At 33.1% G+C, this 17,954-nt stretch overlaps 1 protein-coding gene across 1 annotated transcript in view; it reads left to right on the forward strand.

Annotated features, from left to right (window-relative positions):
* Nucleotides 1-10,362: 10,362 nt before the first annotated feature.
* The window catches only part of LOC113381294 (protein dachsous), a 24,890-nt gene continuing 17,298 nt past the window's right edge, over nucleotides 10,363-17,954 (forward strand). The window contains exons 1-8 of the mRNA XM_026620250.1: nucleotides 10,363-10,611; nucleotides 12,425-12,720; nucleotides 13,002-13,162; nucleotides 15,238-15,426; nucleotides 15,674-15,882; nucleotides 15,987-17,042; nucleotides 17,206-17,482; nucleotides 17,563-17,919. Of these exons, the coding sequence (XP_026476035.1) occupies nucleotides 10,363-10,611; nucleotides 12,425-12,720; nucleotides 13,002-13,162; nucleotides 15,238-15,426; nucleotides 15,674-15,882; nucleotides 15,987-17,042; nucleotides 17,206-17,482; nucleotides 17,563-17,919 (2,794 nt within the window). The remainder of the gene's footprint in view (nucleotides 10,612-12,424; nucleotides 12,721-13,001; nucleotides 13,163-15,237; nucleotides 15,427-15,673; nucleotides 15,883-15,986; nucleotides 17,043-17,205; nucleotides 17,483-17,562; nucleotides 17,920-17,954) is intronic.

Here is a 17,954-nt window from a genome sequence, read left to right on the forward strand (position 1 = left end):
CAGGGAAATTGTGCTATTTGTTTACAAAACACAGGGAGAAAAATTTTAACATTGTCTTAAATATTACATCTAGTGAATTTACATGATTGTGAAATAGCTTCACAGTTTTTTTTAATTAATATACCTTGAGATGCGCTGATTATATTTTTATAAATACTTTAACTATTCCTCCACCGAATAACACAAAATAATTCCATAACTATTGTTGAATATTTCCCAACTAATCATTTTCTAAAAGAAAAAGTACGGTGTTACAACTGACCTCGTGTTTGAGGCTGGTAATAAGTAGTAATGCTTTTCACAAATCAGCGTAAACTACAATTATCATAATACAAATAACAGATAAGTGTCTCTTGAACAATTTACATGTACCCACATCTTACGAACTCTACATTGCACCTAATCTTCTTCACTTGAATCTATGTAGGATTCACTACATACCAGACAATACCATTCCTGCATGTTACATCTAGCCCCAAAGTTTTGTATCAACTAACCCCGGGCGTGTTTTTTACATTCATCAGTGTAACTATTGAATAATTTAGCATCACAAAAATTAGTACACATTATTAAAAATTGATAAATTTAAAACGCAACTAGCTGTAAGTGGAATTCTGTCTTCAGGCAATTAAGGCATCGTGCCTTAAGGCAAATTGCTGGAACTTCCCGTAACAAAAATTATTATTTTTTGACGATTAACATTTTTGAAAAAAATTTACTTTGAAAAAATAAGATTTTTGAGAAACTATAAATTGGACAAAAAATTACTTTTTTAAAAAAAAAAAAAATTTTAAAGAATTTTTTTTTTTTTTAATTTTTTTTTTTTGAAAAAAAAATTTTTTTTCTTTATTTTGACATATTGTGGAAGATCTGAATTTTTTTTTCAAATCAATCGTACTGCTTTAACTGCATACGGACAAAATATAAAGCGCGTAAGCGCCGCGTCGCTGTCTAACGCATAAGCATTGGTACGGAACCGATAGGAATGTTAACAATGTATACTTATTGTTAAAATCTCTATAAAATATCTGATAATTTGATGTGCATATGTCTAATGATCATTTTTGACCGCCAAATGGCTCATTTTTTTACTTTTTCCTCCATATCTCCTAAACCGCTAGACCTACCTTTATGAAAATTTTATAGATTATTCATCTTGTCATACAAGTGAAACGTTTTTTGAATTATTCAAATCGGACGCTCCGTTCTCCTAAAAACTGAGTTACCGTTTTCGGCACTTTTGCCCCGTATCTTCGGAACGGCTAGACCTGCCTTCGCCAAAAAGTAATCAGCACGTCTCCTTATCAATACGAATCGAATGCATTTTGAATTATTCAAATCGGTTGATCCGTGTTTCCCGAAATCGTCGACGAAAATTGTATCCGCACATACATACACACACATACACACACACATACACACACACAACACACACACACACACACACATACATCCATTTTTTCTAAGGTATGCCAAATGTTCAGAAACCTCTGAAACGTAAAGATATATAAAAATTTTCATTTTCGATTTTTTTGGCGATTACTATAACTTGCCCTACGGAAGTTAATAAGATATATAGAATTTCAAAATCACTGAATAATAATAACGCAAACCAAAACTTTATGATTGGTCAATTTTATATTACCTGTGAAAAATTACGCACCTGCACAATTCTGTTTACTGCATCGGCCTGTGGGACAGTAGCTATGACAATATTATGCTGGACGATTCACATCCAGACAAAAAAATATTTTAATATCGTTGAAGATGCTTTTGAAAAAGGCCTGTTACTACTTATCCTTTATACAAAAAGCTCCTACCTCTCTAGAGAAGAAACAGTATGGAAATGAAATAATATCAATAATAGAAAGTTACTTAAAATTTCATGATTGTACATGACAAAAATGAAATTTTATGATAGAACGTGATAAGAATGTTATTAGTTCAAATATCAAAAATACCTTCTCCGTTTTGGATGTGCAACTTCTTCCTCGGCCACGAAGCGTAAGGCGAAATGCGAAGGCGAACGTGCGAACCCTTCGGGGCGTCGCGTATTATCGCTACAATGTATGAGCCCCCATCAGCGTGTTTGTCAATCATATTGTGCTCGTCCAAAGAGATTTTCAAGTCTCACACTTACTATGTGTGTATATTCTGAAGCTGTAATATTACAAACACAGATTTGAATAGAATACAGGGTCGGAATTGAATCTTTTACTGAATCATTGCATTTTTGTCTTATTTTTTCTCTGATATAATAATCAGAGATATGTTTTAGTATTCTATGAGCTATTATGATGTAATTCTTTATGTTTACACTTATCCTGAAATGAACAAGTAAAACTGTACGATTACAAAAAAGGACTTTAAATATACAAAATCTTCTGGCCACAATCAGAGATAATGATAATGAAATTCTTGATGAATCAAAAATCACAAATTGGAAATATATATGTATCCAGTAGGTTTTTGAGAATTTTTATGTATTTTCAAGGGTATTTTTATATATTCCAATTCAAAAATAAAGTGCAAATCTACTAAATTATAGGGTATTTTTATATATTCTCCAGGGTATTTTTTATATTTTTTTCCAAGGAAATTTTTATATATTCCAATTCAAAAATAAAGTGTAGTTTTTAACTAAACTTTTACCAAATACATACCTTTTGTGACCTGTCAGTGTCCACGATCAGGAAATTCTTAATCTCGACCGGATTAGGTTGTTTGCAATGTTAGCGTTCAAGAGGAACATGTTATGCAGAATTACGCGTTCTCATTTAGTCAGGTTTTCCGAAGCTATTAAAATAGATTAACAGATAACTTTACTAACAATTATGAATTAACTATTAATAATGTACTATTATCTATTACATAGTAAATTTAAAAATATTTTCTAATAAGTAGTGATAATTGAATAATTAAATGTACGCAAACTGAATTTGTGAGAAGATAAATGTGATGTTCATGGTATATATATAATTCATAAGGTTTATAACCTTCATGCGAATTTAACACTTTATTTGTGACAAAAGTTAAATTCAATCATAGATTCCTCATATATTAAGCTAGCGTTATCGATGAACGTTTTGACATGAATATTTGCCTGCACCTTCTTATCAGAAATCTCGGCCTGAGTAATGCACTGACTGAAAGGCACTAATGGGAAACGGCAAGTATTTCCTTAATAAATTCTTTCCTCTAAAGAATTGAATTAATAATATTCGCAAAATAACGATGAGGTCGCTGAACGCACTGAGGCATCTCAAAGCAGTTCACATGAAAGCCATACTGGTTGTCTATTTCCAGAATTATTAGGTTTTAATTCAATAATATATAACTTTGTTTTACATATGTATATATATATATATATAATATATATATTATACTTTATGTATTTTTTTTAATTTCACTCAAAATATATTGATTTTCTTTCTTCTAATTGTCATCAGAACTGAATGCATCAAATGAGTCTGTTTCGTGTTCAGCTCACCTTAATTAAAATAGACCCTCGGCATGAGGATATTTTAGGTCTACTTTGACCCTTTTCTTTATCGTTTCAAGATCTCGATTAGATTATTTCCTCCGTATCATATTTATAAATCCATTAGCGAGAGGCGAGAGACCCATCGTAATTATAATGTTGGTCTAGCATGGATGGAATTAACCTAAACAAATGCATAGATGCAAGTTATGACATGATGCGATATTAATAATTATTATACATATATTAAAGAAAACTTTGTGAAAGAAATTACTTAATTGTACTCGTATACTGAATAGGAAATATTACAAATAATTTCTCTTATTGACATTTTTTTACATGCTCTAAAAAACCGTTACTATTTTCGAATTTTCAAACATATTAAATATAACTTATATATTTATATATTCAATTTTTAATTTGAACAATTTCTCATAAAATATACTTGCCGAACTTTCATATAAAGTGCGAAGAGAGCTTTAGAACGATTGTTCATGTTTTTATGTGCAATGGTAATTCTGCGAATTGTTTTAAAGGAATTTACCCAAAAACGTTTATTATTTGACGTGATTTGACTTCATGAGGCAAAATTGTATGAACCCGCTGGCGATTACGATCTCTACGTGTCGAAGCCAAAGTCATTAAAGTTCGTGAGTCAAGTAATGGCAATCTTCGAAGAAAAACTACATGATTGAAATAGTTTTATCAAAGATATTTTATGGATTTCTCGGCGATATAATTGTAGTATCGGATTACTATTTTAAAAGTTCGTACAAAGCTGTTTTATTTGTGTCGGCATACACCTGCAACGGTTAACATCGTCTTTATCCATTCAATTACTAAAACGACAATAAATCGAGATCGATCAGAGACCGATATAATTAATTAACGAAAACATGTAAGAAAAGCTATTTATATCACAGCCAATTTCGAGTCCCCTTTTAGTTCGATGTACTTGTAGATACAAGTCGCATTTCGAAAGAAATTATTGTCGGTCGGGAACGAAGCGATCAATGTGCTAATTAATTTTCCTTGATCATATACCTATACATGCATATATATATATATATATATATATATATATTTATGTCTGCTTTTTGTTTCAAATATGCAGTTTTCATAATAAATTGTATCGCACGGAACCGAGCAAGGTTAAACAAAATATGAAGTAAGATGAATCGGTTCTTTTTTGCGAGCAAGAGTGAGAATTATCGTAATATTAAGATTGTAGAAATGCAAAATGTGATTTTACATCACAAATTATTAATGGTTTGCTAGAGACTTCGTATGCGTTATCATTAAACTTATAAACGTTTTCCTGAACGCGATTGCCACAAACGTGATTCACAAATGAATAATTGCTCAATGATTTCATTACGCAGATAAAAGCGAATACCTCACATTTTTTACAGACATGGTGGCCGCGAACATAAAGAAGCTTAAACATAAACAATGAAATAGTCGGTACAATATTTACTTTCTCGATATTCAATCAACAAATTTTAATAATATTTTTTATTATTTCAGGTGGCAGCTACTGATCCAGATTGCGGTGTCAATTCTATAGTTAATTATACCATTTTAAACGATGCCAACTCCGCTGAGACAAAACAGTTTACTTTAGATTCAGCAAGTGGTAGACTTTGCATTTCTTCGGAATTAGACTATGAAAAGCGTGCCTATTACGAATTTTCAGTTGTAGCCACAGACAGAGGTAAAAGAACAAGAAATATAATTAATATTGTAATACCATTAATAAATAGTTGAGATTGATTGTTTTAACTCTTTGAGTGCTAAGATATTTTTCGCATACATTGCATAAATTGCGTAAAGATTTTTGGGAAAAAAAATTAATTGTGCACAGAATATTGATGGTTTCCCTCGAATGTAAATGGCTTTTTGTTATTTTTTCTGTTATGTATAAATATCATACTAAGCTACTCAAATAAAATACATTTTCTATTGTAACTATAGCAGACCAAAAATACTCAAATAAAAAAAAATTTAGTGCAAAAGGCAAAACAAGAATATAAAAAAATCATGGGCAAAAATGTTTTCTCGACAAATTGTGGTCGAGTCATTTTTTTACATTTTATTTCTATATATTAATAAATCAGTAAACTAATCAATAAATGAACAATATCTACAAATAGACGACAAATATAGTACTGTCGTTCGAATACCGACACTCCGCAAATTATGCACATTCACGCAGACGGTAAGCGCTGAAAGGGTTAAAAGAATCGCTATAGTTCGTTGAAATAATAGTAATATAAATATAATATTCAATGTTATTTTCTTTCAGGTGGTCTTAGTACTACCTCCATAATTGCCATCCATGTCACGGACATCAACGACAATCATCCCGCCTTCGAATCGTCGCATTACCGCGCAGCTGTGCGCGAAACGCGTTCTCCATCCTCTCTAGGCGTTATTTTGACCGCAAAAGCGACTGATGCCGATACAGGGAGATCGGGCATTGTAACTTATACTATATCACAGTCGAGTACCGGTGGATTGCAGCAATTACCATTTCGAGTGGATCCTGCGACAGCAGATGTTACCGCCAATGCAGCCTTAACACCAGGAAGATACGTTTTTAATGTAACGGCTGTGGACGGAGGCGGTTTGAAGTCCCAAAAGGATGCTCTTGTAACAGTAGATGTTCTGGCGGCAAATACGCAAGCGGCGGTTTTTGATAAGTCGCGGTACGAGTTTACGGTGACAGATGGTTTGCCGATTGGTAGCCTGGTGGGATCCATCAAAGCGCAAGGTAAAGATTGTTTTGATTCAACATAATTTTTATACATAAGTTATAACATTTAATCTTCTGTCTTTCGATATTAGTAATACTTAAATGTAATTAGTTACCAATATTTTTTTTAATTAATGCCGATATAACAACGTTATATGGCAAATGATTTACACTCACAAACTGGTAATTTGATACAGTTAACTCTTAGTTGCCACACTCTATTTACTTCAGTATTATAAACTTTAGATCTATTGCAGGCATGTTCTAAGTGTAAATCGTTTAATAATACCATCTCGGTAAAAATAGCACATCGAATAGAAATGGTTGATTCGAAAACTTTTATCGGTGGTAAATCATGTTCTGATGTTTACAAGCCAGCTATTAGTGTTTGCAAAGCCTTCATTAAGTTGCATCTAGTCTAAATAAGTTGTAAAAAAATGTTATGAAGTAAATCGTGAGCCAGCTTTCGCGTTTATATTTCTCATTTCCCTCATTGGTGAGCAACGCGTTTTCCCGTTAAGTTTGCGATAAACACGCATGACTCAACTAAGCGCGGTGGATTGGCTTTTTTTTTGCATTTTATTTTTGTATAATATTAGCTTTGAGCAGCAATTGAGATATTTTTAGATTTATAAATATAATTTTTTAATATTTAAGATTTTGGGTTTGAATGTTTCTTAACGCACCTTTTTGTTCTGTCTTTGTTAGTAGTTTTTTATGGGTTCTTATTGTAAACTTTGAGAATCTATCATATATTCATATTCCTATGTATTATAAATATTATATTCAGAGTTTTGTATCCAATTTTAATAGTAAGAGACGCAAAAAATTTTTAATTTAATATTCTTTGTAGCCTTGTAAATGAAATTTGAGAAGACTTTAATTATTTATGTCCAGGAAAACTTAGAATTCAGATGTAACTATATTCAGACTTAACTTTAGTACAACGCTGGTTGAAGAATTTAGTATAAATTATATTATTTTATCCAAGTGACTTAATTCACATTATATAGGTAAGTTATAGTAATTTCGAAGAAATCGAAAAATAAATTTTTTGCATATCTTCACATTTCAGAAGTTTATATTAAATGGGTGTTTGTGTGTATGTGTGTAGGTGCGGATACAATTTTTGAAGATGAAACGTCCAGCCGTTTTGGAGATACGGGGCAAGAAGTGCAAAAAATGGCAATTTAGTTTTTGCGAGACTTTCTGATTTAAATGTTCCAAAATATTTAATTTGGTTAATGGTCTCGAAGTCATCAACGTGTATCTGCACATACATACACAAACATACATACACAAACATACATACACAAACATACATACTCGTACATACATTTATTTTTTCTGAGTTATGCTAGTATGCTCAAAAACCTTTGAAACGTAAAAATGTATAAGAATTTTTATTTTTGGTTTTTTGCGATTACTATAACGAACCCTACAGAAAGTTAAAAATTCAAATTTTTCAAAGATAAATAAAAATGTTCGAAAAAGACGAATTTTTTCAAGTTTTTCAAAAAATTTCAAATTTTTTAAATAATTTTAAAAATGTTAAAATACTAAAATAATCAACAAAATTCAACATTTTCAAACAAAATCACCCTTTTTTAATTTTCAAAAATTTCAATTAAAAATTAATTACGATACCTACCGAAGGTTCCAGCAATTTGCCTTAAGGCACAATGCCATGTACCACTAGTTTTTATTCATTTAACAAGATAATAAAACTTTTTTGTAATTACGCTTGATGATATGCTCTGTCTAATAAATACATAATAATAGACTTCAAATTTTTCATATAGTATTGAAATTGGCAAACTTTTAATATAAATGCAACATTTCTCATAAAGAGGGTTGTAAATTTCATTTTGATTTATGAAAATATCATATATACTATTGCATTAAATTCCGAAAAAATGTCACATTTTTTTCGCTTTCGCAATCGCTATTATTGTTCTCCTTTACTTTATCTTCTGTTCCTTCCGTTGTCAATGTGCGCAAAAGCGCCTGGCCACGCCTTGCGACTCCGCGATTGGCGATGATCTGGCTTACGCAACGGGTTCACTGAGACGCCGGATGCGAATGCGCGGCCATTCAATTGACCGCCGTGGCCATCTTGCCGCCATCGGGAACAGAGAAATAATGGGGAAAACAGAAGGATTATACGATCTATTTAAGATCACTTGTGCGGTTTAATGATATTGTTTTTAAATGTGTTGATTTAATTCAAAAGATGAGAGTTTAGGAAATAAATCAACTGTAATTAAAATTTTGTTATTAAACATACACAAAAATCTCGCTATTTTGGCACCTGCAATAATCCGAGACCCTCAGCGACTGAAACTCTGGACAATTTTATGGAAATCAGCTGGAAAGTTTTTCGTTATTTCTAATACGCTCTAACAGTTTTTACTATAATCCAGTAATCCAAACATCTCAATAGTCCAGCACCCTCTCGTTTTTAATAGTGCCGGATTGGTGAGATTCTAATGTATTGTTTTAGTTACTATTTTTTATGTGCTGTTGAAAGAGTAGAGCAAACTTAATAATTTAGCTCTTGCGTAGGGTAGGGCGGGGCTAGTTGAGCATAGGGGCAAGTTGAGCAATCGAAATATCTCGAAAACTATTCACCGCCCGTTTAGGCATTATATGGCGGAAAGATAGAGGTTTGGGAGAAATAAACATCCAGCGTTCGCTAGTGGCCGCTGGACAAATGAGTCAGGCTCACGGGCGTTTTGTTTATTTTGAGACCAAAAAGTTTCACGTTTTCGAAATCACGAGTTTTCGTCATGATGAATTAGTCAAATGTTATTTATTTTGAATCAGGTAAATGGCATTCTTCCATATATTTATAGTACTTTTAATATGCACAGAGATTCTAGGTATAATTCTCACGGTTTTTTTATAAACTCACTTTTATTGTGAAATTCCGAGTTGGGGTTAGTTGAGCATAGTGGCTAAACTTGTTCTGTCACTAAGATAATTACCATTAACTTCCAGAAATTAATTATTATTTTTAAGATTTAAGCTAACTCTATGAGTAATAATATAAAGAAATAATGATTTTAAACAAAATTACTGAATATAATGGTAAAATATTTCCTAAGATACGATATTGTTTTGTTGATTCTACTTTTCGTTAGTTATTCAAAGCAAATTATTATAAGTTTTGTTTTCTCTGTCAATAAAGACTATAAATATAGAACTGGTTATTAAAAACTTATTTTATTTCATCACTAATCGACATTGAACCTATGATTTCATTATTCTTAGTGCTCAACTTGTCCCACTTATGGGGTACATTGAGCATACTTGACTTTTTGCATTTAAACAGCTGTAGCTTTTAAATTTTACATATTACCATAAAATAGTATTAACACTTTTTGTTAAGCGATAAACAACAAATCCATTGAGCCGTATAGCAATTTATTGAGACTTTTCATTGGGGAGCTACATCCGTTTAAGTAAAAATTTGCTCAACTAGCCCCGCCCTACCCTACTCTAACAGGTCAATTGTTACCATAGTCACCAAATGTCATTAATAACACTTTACGATGATAAAAATGCAGACTTTGAAGTCTACTACTGAAAAACGTAATAAACCCAAATTTGTCGTCGTTTTTAATAATTTTTAATTTGTTAAGTTAAGCATTCATATACAATATTTTATAAGAACATCAATTAAATAATGTATATTTTTTATTTAATAGGTGCACCATCAGTTCGATATTCACTCGTTGTCGATGAAAATCAAGGGTGGTTTACAATTGACCCTAAATCCGGAGCTATAACAAAGAGGCAAGTTTTAGATGGAAAAACAAAAGATTTGATAATATTGACAGTGCAAACAGAAGGGACCCCTAATACAGCATACGCTCAGGTAATTTAGAATTATATCAAAAGTGATTTCGTTTCTTATATTTACAATATATTTATGACCCTTGATTTTTTACAGATTATTATTAAGGTTGATCCTGTACACAAGTGTGTGCCCCGGTTCCAGCATGCGTCCGTGCGCATATCTGTCCCCGAGAATGCAGTCGTATCCCCAGCAGTCCCTTTCTACGTAGCACATGCCATTACCATTGATCGACAATGCTCTCCGAGGTACAAACTGTCATCTGCTATGGCCGGACCATTTCGTGTAGATCCAGTCCGTGGTTACCTGACTTTAACACAACCATTGGACTACGAATCGACACAGCGTTACGTCGTGGTAGTAAATGCTGCAGAGGAGGATACGGGTAGAGAGAAAAAATTCACTGGAAATCTGACAATTTTTATAGAAGTGCAGGATGTTAATGACAATGCTCCGATTTTTGAGAGACCGGAATATATAGTGAGAATTGAAGAATCTGCAGCAATTGACACAAAGGTTTGTGTAATGGATATGATAAATTTTTCATACTACATATTTCTAGTAAAAATATTATGGCTACATCTCTATTATTCTAATCGTGCACTAATTTTAGTTTTAAATATAAAATGATTTAAAGATCTTACGTCCGGAGAAATTTTAAGTGGTGTTTCTTCGTATATTATTGTCTATAAACGCGGTGATTACATTTACCCAGCTATCGGTTCGTGAACTTGTGATTAATAGTCTCTTCAAAATCACATTATTGAAATTGAAATTTAATTAGACCCAAGAGAGCTCTCTTAGCTGAGTACATAATAGGTACATTCAAAGCCCATTGTGTATTTGTGTAGTAGGTAAATAAGTATATCTGTCCTTTTTTTCAATCACTTACAATGAACGGAGACGTGTTTATCTAAACATTTCACCGAATGTGTGATACCATTTATATACCGCATGAGTATAGAAACGCGTCCCTACAGTATAAAATATTATGTGATATACAATATTATGTGAAAATAGATATACAATATTATGTAAAAACTTATTTTTTATAAAATTCTTTAGATACTATACGAAATTAACGATATGGCTATATAACGGTATATTTTCTTATCGCCTTCTTATCCGAATAATATAGAATTTTTCGAAAATCTAGTCTGAATTACATATGTATGAATTCTGCAAAAAATGTAAATAATTAGGAAAAAATATCCATAACTGAAAATTAAGGGGCACAACTAGTGTGAAATTTCAAAAAAATCGATTTTTGTTTTTTTTTCCATATTTTGGTAGATTACACATTTAAAAATAATATATAAAAATTTCCGATATCTCAAATAGTTTTTGAGTTACAGCCATTTAGAAAGTATATATATATATATAGTATATAGTACAACGATCATTTTATCTTTAAACGCGTTTTTCTCGAAACAGCATTTACCGAATTTGCTGCAGTGATTACCCAAAAACGAATAATCCAATCACTATCAATTTTTTTTTACATGTTTTTTATATAGTTCTCCGTAAAATGAACTATCGATTTTTTGATCGGATCAAAAATCGAATTTTGGTAGTCAAAAAACGACCAAAATTTTTGGTAAAATTCGACTTTTTTTTAAAAAACGCCGCTATTTTGTCAATTTTTTATTTATTTTTTTCATCGTAGTTCATTTCACAGACAATATTATCTAGTTTAACGAGAATTTTTTTTTTTTTTTTATTTCATCCACGTAGAAGGCCGGAATCACTGCAGCAGTTAAGGGCCTTTTTTGTCGCGCCGTTGGAGATCGATGATAACTGAAAAAATATTTAATTTTTTTCTGCAAAAATTTTACTATGTATTCTTAAAACATGTGTAAATATATTCCTAAAATTTTGAAATGATTGAGAAAGTAGTTTTTTTAATATAAATTCCCAAAAATCATGTTTTTTTTAGGCGGTTACACTAGTTGTGCCCCTTAATGCTTATTATGTAGTAATAATGAACCATACATTATTTAACAATAATAAACCACTATCGCATAGTTTTTAACATAATTATTTTTTATTTTGTTAAATTTGCTTTTTTGTTATTACAGTAACTATATTTAAAAGCAATATTAGCACATTTTTAATAAAACCGATACAAAGGAAATAAGTTAACATGTGTGTATATCACTATTAGGTATATAATATTCCAAGCGCAGCGCACCGACGAACGATCGTACGTCCGAGTAGCGAGGGTTAAACTTTATGAATACAAAACCGAGAACTTAACCCGCGTCATGAGAGTTATATGTTAGGAGTCGAAATTTAATTATTTATTTATTTATTTATAACATTATTTTAGTTATTACAAGTGACTGCCGTCGACCTGGATAGCGGAAACAATGCTCGTCTTTCCTATCGGCTGTCGGGCGTAGGCGGTGTGGCGATCAATGATCATCTATCGGGTGGCCAAATGTGCCCCTTTGATGTGGGTGGTCAGGACGGATGGTTGTACGTACGAGGGAGCTTGGACCGCGAATCGAAGGACCGCTACGAGCTTATCGTAGCCGCTACGGATGCAGGGGTCGCTGGCATGGCCCTCACGGCCACCACGAAGATAGTTGTGATAGTGACGGACATCAACGATAATGATCCGAGGTAATATAAAGTATAAAAGAATTTATTTGAATTTATATAAATAGAAAATACTCATTAGAAATAAATGATTTTTTTTTTAATATTCACTTTGTTAAACGGTCACGAGTTAACGCGCGCTTGTAGGGTCATAATTAGATGGAATTTAATGATTTAAATTTTTTTCTGAAACCATCAGCTTAGTATAATGATAAAAAATTTCTAGAAAAATTTTAGGTTTGCTGTAAGTTTTATTCATATGAATTTTTATTTTGTTCATATACGAGAGTTAATTCTTTTCCTAGATTCTCTTGGGATTCATATGAATTCGCGATCGAAGAAAATCAACGGCGTGGTACTATTGTTGGTGTTGTGCATGCTGTAGATGCAGATGTAGATTCAAATGCTGCTATAAGTTATAGCCTAATACCAACGAATACTAGCTTCCAAATTCATCCTACTACAGGTAAGATTATTATATATACTGTAATGCAAAGTCAAAAATGCCGCCCATTTTTATGCCTCATTTTTCTAAAACTAAAATAACTGTATGATTGCAAAAAATATCACGCATTAAATACTTGTTCTTCGATGTATAGATACAATTTTTTCCTTAATTTCCAAATTTTGCCGCCCCAGAAAATTTGCTGCCCTGGGCACTAGCCCCGACTGCCCCTACTGTAAATCCAGCACTGACTGTAATCGTCCTTAGTGAACATCTTCACCAAACTGTACAGATCACATAAATATTTAAATTGTTATTGTTGCTTTGATTATGTATTATTAAAGTTATTGTTATGTGAAATAATGTAATTGAGAAGTTTTCAGAAAAATTAGTAATAGATCGCAAAATTAATGTGATAGCAAAAGAGTAAATAATGTCGACCATTTAAAAGTCGCATTTATCGAATTATTATTTTTACTCACATGAATCACGTTTTTGCACGTCATGAGAAAATTAAATAATTAATTTACATCGTCTTCAGCAAACTGACAATAGACAGTAACTCATATGTCTTTGACAACGTTCAAATCAGTTTAGATTGAACTATCAGCAAACTGTCGAATGCAAGGATCTCAACGGTTTTTAGAAGACTTCTTGCATATTACGTACCCAGAGATGAAAAACAACAATGAAGGAAGCACGCTTGTCAAAAACATATTACGCAAAATGAGGTACCCTCATATCGTATCGTCTGGAATAATACTCCTTTTATATAACCATGACAAATCAGAATTTCATTATGTTGTCATTCGCGAAAGAGTCGTTTGACAATCGCGTCGAATATTTACGGATCAAATAAAAGAAAACGTCATTAGTTCTTAGTTTCTACATAACGCATGGCTAAGGATTACATTAATTTTTGCGACTTCTCATGGATGAAGACATAACTAGAAAACGTTTAATAACTAAGGGAACTTGTGCATTGACAATTGGGTTACACACACACATATTACAAACGAAATCCTTTAGTTTCCGTCTAAGTGTATTCCTAATCTATAATTGATAAATATAATAATTAAATATTTTAAATTCTTATTTAGCTCTTAATGCAGTGATTTCCAACCTGCGGGGCGCGCCCCCCTGGGGTGGCGCCATACCGTTCCAGAGGGGGCGCGAAGCTGTTTCAAAAATATTATTTTTAAATGCTGAGTATGTGTCAAAAACAAATCAGCAAAATACTTAAAGTACTTCTAAGAGTGTTTGAACTCAAAAAAGAAACTGCTATAATTCTTGCTGATAACAAAAGAGACGGAGCAATCTTGTTTTAGGACACAAAGTTTCTCGCAAAATTTGCGTATTTAGTTGATATTTTTCAAAGACTTAGCAATTTAATTAAATCAATGCAAGGATCTCAAATTCGTGCTTGTGTTCATAAAGACAAGATTACGGCTTATGAAAAAATTTGAACTGTGTATAGCTAGCATCAAATAGCTTTATAACTTTAACATGTTTTACACTTTTAAAATTACTTGTGTTACTGATGAAATAGAAGTAAGTAAAGATCTTATTATTATATATATCAGTCATATGACTAGTGTACGAAACTAATTTTCGCATTACTTTATCTAATTACGTCCAAATACGAATGGATTAGAAATCCATTTGTCATTGAGAAACATGATGATTTTGGTAATTCAATAGCAGAGCAGAAAATGATAATTGATTTATCTAATGATAGCATATTGACGCAGATGTTTCAGGACGAAAATATATTGTTTTGGTTACCAGTAAAGGACGATTTTCCTACTTTGGCAAATAATGCTTTAGAAATTTTATTACCATTTGTGAGATCTTACTTATGTGAAACAGAAAATTCTTATTCAGTTATATTTGTATGTATATTTTTTATAATACTGTGTATTATTTGGCATAATTTCAGTTATGTTAAGTATATTTAAATTAAATTGTTAGAAAAATAAGAATGGGACAGGGACGCAATATTTTTATCATTCGAAAGGGGGGCGCAAGGAAGGAAAGGTTGGAAACCGCTGTCTTAATGTAATTAACGTTATTTAAATATTTGTGTCCATTCATAGGTGAGATAAGCACCCGGGAACCTCTGGATCGCGAACGTTGTTCAACACATGAACTGCACGTCGAAGCCCGCGACGGCGGTATTCCCGCGCGGCTTGCCCGCGTTTCACTGCGTGTCCTTGTGACTGACACAAACGATAACGCGCCAGAAATCGTCGACCCGCCCGGTGATTCTATTGCCGTCAGGGAAGGCGGACAACCGGAGCGGTAGTCGCGCGATTGAGAGCGGTCGATCGAGACAATGGAGAGAATGCTACTATTGTTTATATTCTTGAAGATGGCGAAGGTAAGATCAATGCAATAAGAAGATTGTAATTTATTTGAATGTAAGTGTACCAAAATATGTATTATTTTATCTCTTCTTTTTTACGAGTAGATTTTAACAATAGTGTTTTATATATTTTTTACAATTTAATATTAATAAAATTTATTTATTAGGTGCTTCAGCTTTTGCATTGGATGCTTTGTCGGGAGTTTTGCGTACAAAAACTGCTTTGGTTCGAGAAGTTCGTGCCATGTACCGTCTTGCAATTGCGGCCGCCGACCGAGGTAGACCGCCGCGGCGAACTGTGCGCTTGATTAATGTTGAAGTCTTGGAAATGAATGATGATAGACCGACATTTTCAAGTTCCAGTCTTGTTTTCAAGGTGAGTACGTTTTTATGGATTTTTAAAAAACTAATGCATTCAATACATAAATACAAATGACTTTCTTCTTAATAGTAGACAAACTCATTTTCCTTTATTTTTAGGTTCGTGAAGATACCGCTATCGGTTATGTAATAGGGTCTGTGGGAATTGCTGGTTCATCAATGTTTTCCTACAATGAAGATTTTGAGAACTCAATCACTGATGGTAGTCGAATTATCTACACCATGACACCATCTTCTAATAATGTGCCATTCGAAATCGATCGCCTTAGCGGCTCTATAATTGTTGCTCGCCCGCTAGATCGTGAAATAAATATTGAACATCGATTTGAAGTTAGAGCTGTGGCCGACGGTGGAAGAAATAGTATTTTAGTATCCGTGTTAGTTGAATTACTGGATGTCAATGACAATGCTCCAAAATGGAGTTCTGACCTTCTCAAAATATCGATATCAGAAGATGCCAAGTTGGGTTCCAATATTTTTAATTACACGGCAAGCGATGCGGATGTAGGGAGAAACGGTGCCCTGAAATACAATCTCAAAAAGCAATATCCAATTGATGTATTTGCATTAGACTCTCTCACTGGCGCTTTGACGTTAACACAGTCTTTGGATTATGAAGCGATTAAAGAATATATTTTAGTTGTAGAAGCTATAGATCAATCAAGTAATATTTCTGAAAGACTGAAAACTTCCGTCACAACAAAAGTTTCCATAAAAGATGTAAATGATAATTCACCTTATTTTGTGTGGCCGGATACTTCTTTGATCACAGTACGCGATATTGGTACTGCCGGAAGCGAATTATTCAGAGTCAAAGCGCAGGATAAGGATTCGAAAGAAAATGGAAGGATAACGTATGCCATAAATGGGGGCGATATGCCTGAACTATTTACTATAGATTCTGTAACTGGAGTTGTTAAACGCGCCAATTCAGCTCCATTGCCTGCTCAAGTTAGAATAATATTAGTCGCAAGCGACAACGGTGTTCCGAAAAGGCTCAGTGATGAGTTTGTTTTGACTTTGAGATTTGTCGCGGATGATGAAACTATTATAACAAGTGCAGGAGGCCCACCTAAATTTACAGAAGCAGTTTATAGGGCCAGCTTACCAGAAGACGCACGTAGTGGAAGTTTTGTTGCACGAGTCACAGCAAAAGTAGTTACCTTTTAATAGTTTTGTTCATATATAATATTGTATTAAATCATCCTAAATAAATTTACTATTTACTATTTCAGGCGCATCAAACTTAAATCAAACAGTATTCTATTCAATACCATCGGGTTCAGCAAACAGTCTGTTCACTGTGGATTCTCAAAAGGGAACGGTATCAACTGTGGGTCCTTTGGATCGCGAAACACGCTCTCTCCATGTCATTCCTATTTATGCACTTGATAGTGGAATTGGTGGAGCAGTGTTCGACATTACCACTTTATTATTAACTGTAACGGATATTAATGATCATGCTCCGAGATTTACACAAGCTGCGTGCAGGCTCTTAGCCGTTCCAGAAAATAGTGATTTAGCTCCTATAAGAACGATGGTCGCTATCGATGAAGACGAGGGTCCAAATGCTCAGATCACGTACAGCATTACAGGTATTCTTTATTAAATGGTTACTTAATATCAATAAAACAATTCTATGTTAAAAGTTATATCTAACTATATTATTTCTTAGCTGGCAACTCCGGGAATAAATTCAGCATCGACCCTCACAGCGGAGTTCTAAGTGCTCGACCGTTAGACCGCGAATCACAGTCAGTTTATCAGCTTCTTATATCAGGTCAGGATCGTGGAAGCCCAGTATCTTTGCGTGGTTCATGCAATCTTACAGTAACTGTGCGAGATCAGAATGACAGCGATCCGATTTTCGAAAGGCCAAGATACATTGCCCGAATTCGAGAGGACGCTGTTGCTGGAACTACGGTGTTAACAGTCAAAGCAACTGACGCAGATGCTGGTGTAAATGCTAAAGTAGTATATTCATTAGCTAACGAGAGCCAGTGGTTATTTGATGTGGACGAAAAAAACGGGAGTCATAACTACCACTGGGTAAGTGTTTATATGTTT

The sequence above is a fragment of the Ctenocephalides felis genome, unplaced genomic scaffold (genome assembly GCF_003426905.1).
Source record: "Ctenocephalides felis isolate EL2017-DRISC unplaced genomic scaffold, ASM342690v1 CF-g0.4_SCAFFOLD_00845, whole genome shotgun sequence".
In the NCBI taxonomy this organism is placed as follows: domain Eukaryota; kingdom Metazoa; phylum Arthropoda; class Insecta; order Siphonaptera; family Pulicidae; genus Ctenocephalides; species Ctenocephalides felis.